The 14,260-nt window shown below is 42.2% G+C and overlaps 1 protein-coding gene across 1 annotated transcript in view; it reads right to left on the bottom strand.

The window, feature by feature from the left end:
- The window catches only part of LOC135559602 (neuroligin-1-like), a 46,061-nt gene that overhangs the window by 14,360 nt on the left and 17,441 nt on the right, over window positions 1-14,260 (bottom strand). Inside the window, exons 4-5 of the mRNA XM_065002796.1 lie at window positions 13,706-13,948; window positions 11,410-11,464 (exon numbers count right to left, since the gene is read on the bottom strand). Of these exons, the coding sequence (XP_064858868.1) occupies window positions 11,410-11,464; window positions 13,706-13,948 (298 nt within the window). The remainder of the gene's footprint in view (window positions 1-11,409; window positions 11,465-13,705; window positions 13,949-14,260) is intronic.

Below are 14,260 nucleotides of genomic sequence, written 5' to 3'. Positions count from 1 at the left end.
ACCAATTCAGCAGTCACATAAAATGTATGCACTCATTAGTGTAAGTCGCTTTGAATAAAAGTGTCTGCTAAACGGCATATATTATTATATTACACAAGTATCAAAATGCGATCTCTAGCTCAGAACAAAACGCACATCCAAAGCATTGAGACCAGCAGTCAGAAAATGGACTTTTTCCATTCCATTCAAAGTTATTTATTTATTTTTGATTCTACATCAAGGCTAACCTCCTGGAAGCAACATACATCTATCAGAGATTTAGCTGGGCTGGGCTAGGATGGGGTGAGAATAAAAAAGACTAGGCATGGGCTTCAAAATGGTTAATATCTTCACTGTTCTCAAAGGGATATTCAATGTCTGCTTTTTTTGGTCTTTGTGGTTGAATCTGTGTTTGAAATGTACTGTTCGACTGAGGGACCTCACAGATATTGTTTTGTATGTGTGGGGTACAGAGATGAGATAGTCAATCACCACCTTCCGGAGACACCTGAAACCCCACCTCTTTAAGGAATACCTAGGATAGGATAAAGTAATCCCTCTCACCCCCCCTCCCCCTGAAAAGATTTAGATGCACTACTGTTCCACTGGAGGTCATAAGGTGAATGCACCAATTTGTAAGTCGCTCTGGATAAGAGCGTCTGCTAAATGACTTAAATGTAAATGTAAATGTAAATCAAAAATCATGTTAAACACTATTATTGCACAGAGTCCATGCAACTTATGTGACTTGTAAAGCAAATTCTTACTCCTGAAATTATTTAGTCTTTCCATAACAAATGGGTTGAATACTTGTTGACTCAAGACATTTAAGCTTTCCATTATTCATTCATTTGTGAAACTTTAGAAAAACACAATTCCACTTTGACAATATGGAGTATTGTGTGTAGGCCAGTGACACAAAATATACATTTCATCAATGTTTAATTCAGGCTGCAACACAACAAAATGTGGAAAAGGTCAAGGGGTGTGAATACTTTCTGTACATGCTCACTGTCGAGAGGGAACACAACACAAAGATAGTGGTCCCCAGTTAAGTGAACAGTACAGACTGGTGTATGAAGAGGTCCAACACCAGCTCACTCCAGACATACTGTGGTCTAAGATCAAGGAGCAAGCTGTATCTTACTGGGGTAGAAACATACAGTGACAGTGCAGATACAGCAACTCAATGCACAGATAAGATAGTGGACTAAAGCAGTGGTATCATATCCTCTTAAAGGTGAAATCATGAAGAAAGCATGTGTCCTGGAGCATTTTTCAAGGTGAGGCGATACACAAGTACTCACTAATCTTGTGGCTATGGTACAGTGATGGATATCTGAAGGTTCAAGGAGTGATACAGATGGTTTGCGTGTCAACCTTGTGTTTATAATGCTCTCTGGTCTAAACATTGGGTTTGAACTGTGCTTTGTGAATGAATAAGCTAGGTACACAGATCAGAGAGGGAGTCTCAACTGAATGATCCATGTTTGAATCACTAACTAGGTTCCCATCCGACAGATCTTCATATGAATATTCTAAAATCAGCATAAAAAAATCTAATCTGCAAATGTTTAGTGGTGTGTTTCCACCAAACTGACTCGTTGCAGATACAAGTGACTGGTTGATGACGTAGTGCACACAAAATCTACTTTTTCGCTTAAGTTTTCCTGTACTGAATAAAAGTCTATAGTTAAATGTGTTACCTTAGCATTTTAAACTCTACTGATAGTTTTGTCACAAAAACCTTTTCCTTAAATAGAAAATGTGCCTACTCTGGTCTGGCACGTACACTCTAGCCAACAGCTCACAGATACAGTGCGGGTAGGGTGGTCTACATGATGACATTAATATGGATAAGAGTGAGATGATTTGTATTTCTCAAATGGCAGTCAAGCATCAAATCATCATATCACCAGAATAATACACTCGATATTTATTGAAAAGGAGCATCAAGATCACTGTGCACTTTCACCACCCTGTGAGGTTCATCTTAATTTATTTAATCTGTATCCTAATAAATTGCATGGTTTCTCGAGTCATAGTGGGAGGACCACACACCATATCATCGCGTGACTCAACATTTGCTGAGTTATGATGGTTATTATATCAATAGTTGTACATAAAGGTGTTTCCACCACAATTTCTCGCATAATTAAATTTTACAAACAGAAAAAGTTCCCACCATGTTGCACGAACAAGTTGGCATTTATAAAATTGTACCGAAGCTACCTGTTTCCATTACAGCTGTTGAGATATTTTTTTTATAGGATGTGACTTTAGTCGGCTAAAAAATTGTGGATGCAAACAATACTGAGGTGGACATTTCTCTACAATTTGAATACTGTTGAATGGTGTGTTTGTCATTTTACTGTACGATATATTTTTGTTCAAACATGGAGTATTGGATTCAGTGTCATCCTTTTTGTTCCCTATATGGTGTATTTTCCTTTGATAGATGGGATATGTCACCATGTGTCAGGGGTCGGCTTAAATCATATAATCGCAACCTAACCAAGAGAAAAGGCAGATGGAAAAATGGTTTACTTGTAAATGCAGCTTTCTGCACAGTCTTGCTTTGTAGCCTCTAATCCTCTCCCACTGTCTTATGACTGCCAAACGAGAAAAATGAATCAGTCCATCTGTGTCACACAAAAGACCACTTAACATGCACAGCCAATGGCAGACAGTACCAAAAACCGCCGGGAAAGGGCCATTACCTGAAGGAAAGTAATGTGAAAAAAAATAAAAATAGAGTTCACAGGTCCATCTCTTCGCAAGGAGTGTCTGCAGTCCCTCTAATTGCCATATCTGGAATTTGTGTAAAATACTAGAGGCTTTTATTATGAAACTTGCAGGGTTATGACAAAGCCACATCAGGCCAAGCAACATCCTGATTGAGGGAAGATACCTCTATCCATCTAATAAAAAATTGCACATCTCAATAAAAGATCCAGAGAAAGGCATACTTTAATAATGTCCACTCTGAACACCATCAAAAGGCAAATACGTTGAATTAATCTCCATTTTGGCTTGAGAGTCAGAGGGAAATAGAGAGAGGGAAGAAAAGGCGTAGAAGAGAAAGAGTGAGTAAAGTAAAATAGGATCCCTGATGTGATGAAAAAGCTGTCTTCGACGTTATTCCCAAGTCCTTTCAAGGTGAGGAGACAGAGTGAGGCAACCATGCTTGGCATGAGCTTGGAATGATACACTACATGACCAAAAGTATGTGGACACCTGCTCGTTGAACATCTCATTCCGAAATCATGGGCATTAATGTGGAGTTGCCACCCCCCTTTGCTGCTATAACAGCCTCCACTCTTCTGGGAAGGCTTACCACTAGATGTTGAAACATTGCTGCAGGGCCCTGCCTCCATTCAGCCACAAGAATATTAATGAGGTCGGGCACTGATGTTGGGTGATAAGGCCTGTGTCGCAGTCGGCGTTCCAATTCATCCCAAAGTTGTTTGCTGGGGTTGAGGTCAGGGTTCTGTGCAGGCCAGTCAAGGTTTTCCACACCGATCTCAACAAATCATTTCTGCATGGGCCTCACTTTGTGCATGGTGGCATTGTCATGCTGAAACAGGAAAGGTCCTACCCAAACTGTTGCCACAAAGTTGGAGGCACAGAATCATCTAGAATGTCATTGTATGCTGTACTGTTAAGATGTCCCTTCATTGGAACTAAGGGGCCTATTCCGAAACATGAAAATCATCCCCAAACCATTATTCCTCCTCCACCAAACTTTACAGTTAGCACTATGCATTGGGGCAGGTGTTCTCCAGGCATCCGCCAATCCTAGATTAGTCTATCTGACCGCCAGATGGAGAAGTGTGATTCATCACTTCAGAGAACGCGTTTCCACTGCTCCAGAGTACAATGGCGGTGAACTTTACACCATTCCAGCCGACCTTGGCATTGCGCATGGTGATATTTGGCTTGTGTGCGACTGCTCGGGCATAGAAAGCCATTTCATGAAGCTCCCGACAAATAGTTATTGTGCTGACATTGCTTCCTGAGTTTGGAACTTGTTAGTGAGTGTGGCAACCGAGGACAGACCATTTTCACACACTATGCGCTTCAGCACCCGGCGGTCCTGTTCTGTGAGCTTGTGTGGCCTACCACTTTGTGGCTGAGCCGTTGTTGATCTTATACATTTCCACTTCACAATAACAGCACTTACAGTTGACTGGGGTAGCTCTAGCAGGGCAGAAATTTGAGGAACTGACTTGTTGGAAAGGTGGCATCCTATGACGGTGCCACGTTGGAAGTCACTGAACTTTTCAGTAAGGCCATTCTAATGCCAATGTTTGTCTATGGACAATGTTTGTCAATGTGTGCTCAATTTTATACACCCGTTTCTGACTGGTTTGAAGGGGTGTCCACATACACTATATATACAAAAGTATATTCGGATGTTTGGCACCGTTGGCATTACGGAAAGAAACATTGTCCAAATGTGTTGCTGCTGTATTTGCTTATCTGTATTATGTATTGTGCTAGAACAGCAACACATTCATACCTGCGCTCTTCATACACTAGTACTGGCATGGAGGCAACCACGGAGCACACTGATAAAACACAATGCATTCTTTAATTTAAAGATGCACACAGGGGTTAATTGGAGTTCTGTAGGTGGCGGAATTCTCCACCACATTGGTTTCTTTTCTATTATTATGTTTTTTACGACCAGTAATTATTCAAATGCCACAGTATGCTCATGCTCATACTTAGGTGTTCATAAAAACAAACCTAACGTAGCAGGCATAAAATAAAGGCCTGAGCCAAGTCCCCACGTCCGTTTTCCAGTGGAAACGGAAGCTAGGTTGAAGATACTCTATCCCTGAAAACGGCGTTGTTGGTGGTTTCTGCCGACCTTGCATAGGCTACATATAAAAATGGTCGCTAATCAAGGAGATTCTCAACTTTTGACGATAGATGAGATCATAGTGCCTCATTTGGTTGGTTGCTTAGCTACGCTGAGATATACCCAGTATCTAGCCTCAATCCCTCCATCCCCACATCTCCCCAGGTACCTGGCCAGTCTGACTACTGGCTATTGCACAGAGGTTCTCAAAAGCAAGTCTTCTCAGTCTTGACAGTCCTATTTATGACTTAAATTCCTTGAAATGAATAAATGTACGACTGAAACTGCTGCTGTAGGCGAAATACACACATGCTATAATTTCAATCTTCCCAACGTACCTTAAAAAGAAAAGACAACACACTGTCCAAACAATTGATCTTCTTATTATACAAAAATACTATTCTGTCTGAATGACTGTTGGGAAGATATTGGGGCTCGTGTGAGACTGAATATGAATCTAAATATATTATTTTATAATATAGAAAGTCGTTGATTTTCACAGGCAAAATGAAGCACATTCAGTATGTGGATATTTTTTATTATTATTATTCTTTTTAACCTTTATTTAACTAGGCAATTCAGTTAAGAACTCATTCTTATTTTCAATGACGCCCTAGGAACAGTGGGTTAACTGCCTGTTCAGGGTCAGAACAGATTTGTACCTTGTCAGCTCGGGGATTTGAACTTGCAACCTTTCGGTTACTAGTCCAACGCTCTAACCACTAGGCTACCCTGCTGCCAGCATGTTAACATATGCAAAGCCATTCCAAATGAAAACTAAATCCAAACACAGGCAGCAGTGGAATTATCCTTCTAAGGTAAATGAGAGAGATGAAAGTTAAATGTACATTTCAATAATGGGGAAGATAACAACATGTACATTTCAATAAGGGGGAAGATAATCATCCTGCAGTCAGGATGCTGCATTATTCTGCAAACATTAGCCATGTCAGATTTGTATCATACTAATGTCCCTGTCATATCCCATTTCAGTAGACACTGTGTGAAATTAACTTGGACGAAGCGTAGTGTTTGCTAATGTGAATGAACACATCACATAACATCCATGCTGAGACTGCTGTATCATTAGAAAAACTCCCTATTTCAACAAATGGGTCTAGAAAAACAACCTGCTAGAAAGGTTCAGATGTTTGAAGAAAAATGTGTTCCACATAGTATCTGAGTTATATTCTCCCAGTTAGGTATAAACAGTGGTGGAAAAAGTAATACATTCTCATACTTGAGTAAAAGTTAAAAATAACTTAATAGAAAATGACTCAAGTAAAAATGAAAGTCACCCAGTAAAATACTACTTGAGTAAAAGTCTAAAAGTATTATGTTTTAAATATACTTACGTATCAAAAGTAAATGTAGTTCCTAAAATATACTTAAGTCATAAAAGTAAAAGTACCTTATATTAAGCAAACCAGACAGCACAATTATTTTATTTTTTTACAGATAGCCAGGTCACACTCCAACACTCAGACATAACAAATGAAGCATTTGTGTTTAGTGAGTCCGCCAGATCAGAGGAAGTAGGGATGACAAGGGATGTTTTCTTGATAAGTGTGTGATTTGGACCATTTTCTGTCCTGCTAAACATTCAAAATGTAACAGGTACTTTGGGTGTCAGGGAAAATGTATGGCGTAAAAAGTACATTATTTTCTTTAGGAATGAAGTGAAGTTAAAGTAAAAGTCGTCAAAAAAAGAAACAGTAAAGCAATGTAAACATACCCAAAACAACTACTTTAAGTAGTACTTTAAATTATTTTTACACCGCTGGGTATAAATGTATTAATATGAAGTAATTGTGATTGGGTGTGGTTGCTGTTGGTGGGGTTTCGGTGGATCAGAGATACTTTAATATACTCAGTTCCAGTTGAGGTGAACAGGGGAGACTAATGAAAGCTAATGCAAACACTTGCACTTATCCCACTTGGATAACTTTGCTTAATGTATGCGCAGGATCCACCTGAACAGAAACTTGAACACAGAGAATCACACAGAATCCACCTTAGAAAAAGATCAACTGAGGGACTAATGAACGAACAACAAATAATCAATATTTCACTCAATCAGTCGAGTTTTTCAGCACTAACAGAATTAATGGATTGGTATTTTGTAATGCACTCTGGGCTTTGTGAAAATGTGTACAGAAAACCCAGTTACTGTAACACATTCCAACATGCCATAATGTACCTCTACTCAGTGCAAAATATCGTTCAATGACTTTAAATATTTGATGGTAAACGCTGTATGTTGCTCCCCCGAGAGAGGACATATTTCAAATGCCAATATTCTATCTGATATCCATTTACAGTGTACCTTCAGCTAAAGGATAGAAAACACCCATGCTGTACTGACATGGCAACTTCTCTCTTCCATGTTAGTCGCTAGTGCAAATCAAATTACTCTATCAAAATGAAATGAAATCATGTACAAATGTCTTGCTATGCGTAAACATGTTTTCATTTGTGTTCAGCCCCCTCCCATCCATAAACAAATCCCTCACCAAGGCCATCAACTCCGTCCTGTTACTGGGTGTTTCGAGCTGCTGAACTGAATCCATGGGATGGTAAGTAGTGTGGTGTGTTAGCCAGCTAGGGCCCAGCACAGCAGAGTTGATGGGAGATGTAATTACAGCTTTGAACAGTGTGTGACTAAGCTGTTTCACAGACCACAGAGGCATTGTTTATTTTCCTTATAATAAGTAGGTCTAGACTCGATTCTAATTCATGACTAGAGACTGGAAAGAAAAGATGCCCCACTTTATAGGGCCTAAAGAGGAAGTTATTTCAAAGCTGTTCCCATTTCTGTTGTATTGTTATAGCTCCTGCTGCAGTTGTTACAGTTGCAGTGATGTCATCAGGGATAGACAGTGTTATGTAAATCATTGTGACTTGTGACTTGTAGCAAGGATGTGGATCGACGTACACTGAGTGCACAAAACATTAAGAACACCTGCTCTTTCCTTGACATAGACTGACCAGGTGAATACAGGTGAAAGCTATGATCTCTTATTGATGTCACTTGTTAAATCCACTTCAATCAGTGTAAATGAAGGGGAGGAGACAGGTTAAAGAATGATTTTTACACCTTGAGACAACTGAGACGTGGATTGTGTACTGTATGTGTAACATTCAGATGGTGAATGGGCAAGGCAAAAGAGTTCACGTGCAACAGTGTCCCGGATCAAGAATGGTCCACCACCCATAGGACATCCAGCCAACTTGACACAACTGTGGGAAGTATTGGAGTCAACATGGGCCAGTATCCTTGTGGAATGCTTTTGGCACATTGTAGAGTCCATGTCCTAACAAATTGAGGCTGTTCTGAGAGCAAAAGGGGGGGGGGTGTTCTTAATATTAATATTAGGAAGGTGTTCTTAATGATTTGTACACTCAGTGTACTGTAGAATTATATTTCTATGTGCAAGATGTGAAACTGTCCCCAGTTAAGGACAAAACTCCCATTACAAAGCACTGTCTCGTAGACGGATCCTGAAAATGGCATTCATTTGAATCCTAGAGAGAAACCAGATGCATGTCCTATGAGGGTCTGCAGATTCCTCTCCCATCTCAATGGATTGCTGCATATGTGTGGAAGCACTAGTGTACAACATGTACAACAAGCAATAGTGTACACACTCTGTACAACATGCATGCTAGCCCCAGACTGGATCCCTGCTCTCTTTGAAATGTGCCTCTCAGCAGAGCCACGCTTTCTGGGGGCTGATCAGACTTGTTAACCAGCTCCCTTTCTTAGGAGACATTTGCATACAGATAACAGGTCTCTGCAGACTAACAGGGGAAGAAGAGGAAGGAGAGAGAGAATAGGGAGAGACAGAGGGAGGGTGAGTCAGAGAGGAAGGGGAAAGAGACGACAAAGAGAGAGAAATTCAGAAAACTGCATAGTAAGTGAACTTTGCATTAGCATACATTTTTCTGGCACCACACTGAAACATATTACAAGGTCTGGGTAAAATGTAAATAGACCAGTTGTGGTTAAGATGGTGGTAGACTCATGACAACTGAGAAGGGAAGAGAAAAGATGCTGACCTGGAAACAGATCATAAGTCAACAGAGCACAGACTGATATTAGAGACTTCACATGGGTAATGATCCCAGGCTGCCTGGGCATCACAGACATCACAGTGTCCGTCCCTTAGGAGTGCACAGAGCCACTCAAAAACCCTGAGACCTCATGGTAGGAACCTGCAAGCTGCATGCAAGGTCTTCCTAATGAGCCAAGGCAGAGCAGGAAATGATTGTTGCGGCGCCTGCTCCCTCCTGTCATAAACAGCATGGCTGAAAATGTCATCAGGGTTCCAAATGAGTTCTGCGGCTGTCCGCATTGGAAAATCCTTTTTGGTTCCATGAAAAACCCTTTTTTGTTCCAGGTAGATTTATTCTGGGTTCCATGTAGAAACCTCTGTGGACATGGTTCTACATGGAACCTAAAATGGTTATCCTATGGGGACAGCAGAAGAACAGCTTTTGGTTCTATATAGATACTGCTTTTTTTCTAAGTGCTGAGAGGCCTCAGAGTCAGACTATGATTAGGTTGGTTGGTTAGACTAATAAGACATTTCAGAGATGTGTTTGAAAGGATTTATGTACAATGATTTCTTATTTTCTAAACAGACTTTTCACTTGTAAGTAAAATCTGGGATTATTAATGTGTCTTTTTGTTTGGTCTCCAGCACTGTTGATTTAAATGGTCACTTGAGTTATTACCCACAATGCCCTATTCTGTGATATGTTTATCATGTTGGAATACCAGATACTGTCACGTGTAGACATATTTCCTGACAAGTTGCCAAATAGTGGGGAGGAGATGGGTCTCTGCCAAATAAGGAATTATCTCTGCAACAGTCTGAGGAATAATTTGTAGAATACCAGCATCAAGAATTAATTGTTTGTACAATACAAGTGGTACAAATGTCTTCTTCGGAATAATACAAACAGATTTGCTTTGTATTTATAAAGCTTACATTCTTATCTAAAATAGAAATGCTATAAAATTAAATGTTTGTTGAATCAACCATGTAAACTATACAACACAACATAATAGTAATAATAACTTTTTCCACTAACGAGTACTATAACGGAGTATGGTTCCAATTTGAGTAATAATATAACAGTTACTGATCAGAGATAAGTCGTTAGTTTTCTTATCATTTCCTTCCAATTACAGTTATCCAAATAAATATTTGTGATGATTATCATTCCCTCTTTGTTGGTGTAATATAAAAAAATCCCCCCGTCCCAGAATTCTAATTGTTTTCGTCTGACAAACCCTTTCCAAGTTCCTGTTGGACGTACTACTACTAATTGCTTTAGTGAGGGATATGAAAAATGGCTAAAATGAGCTTTCCCATCGCAGAGTTGAGCGCACTCTGCACTCAACGGGGGGTAAAATGCAGCACTGACCGGGAGTATCAATTCCTGAGGGAATAATGCACAGTCATGAAGCCACCCACTCTGGCATTGGTCATCTTGCAAGGGGAGGATAACTGTTTCTATAGCACTCTACAACCAACGCTGGGAACGACCAAGACACTGGCACTGACGAACGGTCTCTCTCGGATGACAGCTGGTATGCCCGATGCCATAGTACAGGTAGGACGAGACAGTGTTTATATCCTTGCCCTCAATGCCCTGTGACTTGATATCCGCAGGCCTAATGCACATTGTCTACTTTAAAACAAAAACTTGTTGGTCTATAGGCCTACGTAACGTAGACATTGTTTACATTGAGTGAGGATGTGCAACGTTTTTGGATGTAACGCAAAAGTAATATAACGAGTAGTTTAACAAACTACTTTCCCCAGGGAGTAATAAGTCAAGTACACTGCTCAAAAAAATAAAGGGAACACTAAAATAACACATCCTAAATCTGAATGAATGAAATATTCTTATTAAATACTTTTTTCTTTACATAGTTGAATGTGCTGACAACAAAATCACATAAAAATTATCAATGGATATCAAATGTAACAACCCATGGAGGTCTGGATTTGGAGTCACACTAAAAATGAAAGTGGAAAACCACACTACAGGCTGATCCAACTTTGATGCAATGTCCTTAAAACAAGTCAAAATGAGGCTCAGTAGTGTGTGTGGCCTCCACGTGCCTGTATGACCTCCCTACAACGCCTGGGCATGCTCCTGATGAGGTGGCGGGTGGTCTCCTGAGGGATCTCCTCCCAGACCTGGACTAAAGCATCCGCCAACTCCTGGACAGTCTGTGGATGGAGCGAGACATGATGTCCCAGATGTGCTCAATTGGATTCAGGTCTGGGGAACGGGCGGGCCAGTCCATAGCATCAATGCCTTCCTCTTGCAGGAACTGCTGACACACTCCAGCCACATGAGGTCTAGCATTGTCTTGCATTAGGAGGAACCCAGGGCCAACCACACCAGCATATGGTCTCACAAGGGGTCGGAGGATCTCATCTCGGTACCTAATGGCAGTCAGGCTAGCTCTGGCGAGCACATGGAGGGCTGTGCGGCCCCCCAAAGAAATGCCACCCCACACCATGACTGACCCACCGCCAAACCGGTCATGCTGGAGGATGTTGCGGGCAGCAGAACGTTCTCCACGGCGTCTCCACACTGTCACGTGTCACATGTACTCAGTGTGAACCTGCTTTCATCTGTGAAGAGCACAGGGCGCCAGTGGCGAATTTGCCAATCTTGGTGTTCTCTGGCAAATGCCAAACGTCCTGCACGGTGTTGGGCTGTAAGCACAACCCCCCCCCCCCCTGTGGACCTCGGACCCTCATACCACCCTCATGGAGTCTGTTTCTGACCGTTTGAGCAGACACATGCACATTTGTGGCCTACTGGAGGTCATTTTGCAGGGTTCTGGCAGTGCTCCTCCTGCACCTCCTTGCACAAAGGCGGAGGTAGCAGTCCTGCTGCTGGGTTGTTGCCCTCCTACGGCCTCCTCCACGTCTCCTGATGTACTGGCCTGTCTCCTGGTAGGGCCTCCATGGTCTGGACACTATGCTGACAGACACAGCAAACCTTCTTGCCACATCTCGCATTGATGTGCCATCCTGGATGAGCTGCACTACCTGAGCCAGCATTCAAAAGTGACCAAAACATCAGCCAGGAAGCATAGGAACTGAGAAGTGGTCTGTGGTCCCCACCTGCAGAACCACTCCTTTATTGGGGGTGTCTTGCTAAATCCCTATAATTTCCACCTGTTGACTATTCCATTTGCACAACAGCATGTGAAATGTATTGTCAATCAATGTTGTTTCTGAAGTGGACAATTTGATTTCACAGAAGTGTGATTGACTTGGAGTTACATTGTGTTGTTTAAGTGTTCCTTTTATTTTTTGAGCAGTGTATAATGACCCCAACACTGGATGATAGTAAATGTCAACAAAAGAAAATTCACATGACAACAGACTGGAAATGTGTGCCTTTGCAATTCCCTGAGCGATTTCTGAAAATATCCTATTGGGCTATATCCTAGTGTTCATGTCATTTCCCCAAGGCCAGAGATGACTAACAATGGAGGCCCAAAAAATGGATGTATCCCACTTGGCACGACTGAGCCCATCTCTGCAGTTAGCCACCCCCTCATATCAGAGGGAAGATGACAAAACAGAACCAGCTTTCATCTGTTTGTCAGCACAGAGATCCTGCATGACCCTGCTGTCTGCAACAAGCGCTATGCCCTCACAGCTTATCATCACAACTTCTACCACTGCTGGGATTAGACTGAAACACATGCAAGGGAAACCTTTTACAAATAGTTATTCTCGTCTATCTGGCGGAAAGCTATTGGACCAAGCAGAGAGAGCGAGCGAAAGGGGTGGGGGCACTTCTTGTACTTTCGTCTCCAAGTTAGCTAAAAGGGCTGCTAAACTTCAAATAAATGTCAAACTCTAACATCACCAAATGCAGTTTATTGTATTCTTAAGAAGTCAGAGGCCTAGTCGTTCCGTAGCTACCCTTTCCTGTAGTCTAATTACCTAGTGGCCTAGTGGCCTCATGGGTGGAATGTTAATATTTTTCATAATTTCATAATTAACAAACATTATTTAAAGAAAAACAGCTGAAAATATGGTGTTTCTACGTCAAACAGTTTTGTTATATTTCAGTATTCTGTGATGGTTATAACTTGTAATGTTGGGATGCAAACTAAAAATGTAATACATTTCAACTATATCTGACATGGTACAGGTGTCTTCATTTTTTAAAGTTCATAACCATGTGTTTGAGGTGTATACTTTTGTGTGATCCTGATTTAGCCCACTGCAGTAAAAGGTTAACACTTTTGGTGTAACAGTATGTCATTTACAGTATGTATTTCACAGCTTCATTTGTCTTGATCAATTCTATTAGCTGTGGTCCATAGAAAGGGTCACACTTTATTTGGATAGTCTGAATAGTCCATCTGTAGATGTGGCCTACACCTGATATGGCACCTCCTATTGGAAGGGAAACTGCAGTCTGTACTTTAGCAAGCAACATGGATTGCGGAAGCACCACCAAATACCCTTTGGCGTATTAACCGACGCTGATGAGAAGCAGGTACAGTGAGTGAATATTTCATTAAGAACGGACATGGAACAGGACAGGAACAGCGTCAGAACAAGGTGACAAAACGACATACGACAATAATGCAGAAGCAGGGAACAATCTCGGGAACAGACAGATGTAGGGGAGGTAATGAAAGCAGGTGATTGAGTCCAGCTGAGTCCAATTAATCGCTGATGTGCGTGACGAGGTAAACAGGTGTGCATAATGATGGTGGCAGGAGTGCGTAGTGGTGGGCAGCCTGGCGGCCCGAGTGCCAGGGAGGGAGAGTGAGAGCAGACGTGACAGTACCCCCCCCACCTCCACCTGGGAGAGCCTGACGGGCCGGCCCGAGGCATGGGCGCTGGATAAGCCGGCTGGGGCGTAGAAGCCGACGAACCGGCAAGAGGCGTGGGAGCCTGGCGAACCTGCTGAGGCGTAGGAGTCTGACAATCCGGCTGAGGCGTGAAGGCTGACGATCCGGTTGAGGTGTAAAGCCTGATTATCCCGCTGGAACGTGGGAGCCTGGCGAGCCGGCTGAGACGTGGGAGCCTTATGATCTGGCTGGGGGGGGGGGGGGTGTAAAACCCTGACGATCTGGCTGAGGCATGACATGGGATGGGAGCCTGCCAAGCCAAACGGGGTAAGCAAACCTCTCGAGCCAGCTTGGGTGTGGAAGCCCGACGAGCCAGCTGAGGCACCCCCCTGGTTACATAGGCACCGGCCACAAACCCGGACCCGACGTCACCACCAAGACCAAAAATCCAGCACTCCCTAGTGCTTCAAATGTGGGCTTCTGCATTCTGTAAGAAACGATGCTGATGATGAGAAGCAGGTACAGGGAGTGAACATTAATTAAGAATGGACATGGAACAG

Source organism: Oncorhynchus nerka, linkage group LG17 (assembly GCF_034236695.1).
Source record: "Oncorhynchus nerka isolate Pitt River linkage group LG17, Oner_Uvic_2.0, whole genome shotgun sequence".
NCBI classification, from domain to species: domain Eukaryota; kingdom Metazoa; phylum Chordata; class Actinopteri; order Salmoniformes; family Salmonidae; genus Oncorhynchus; species Oncorhynchus nerka.
This window is presented reverse-complemented; position numbering and strand designations above follow the sequence as displayed.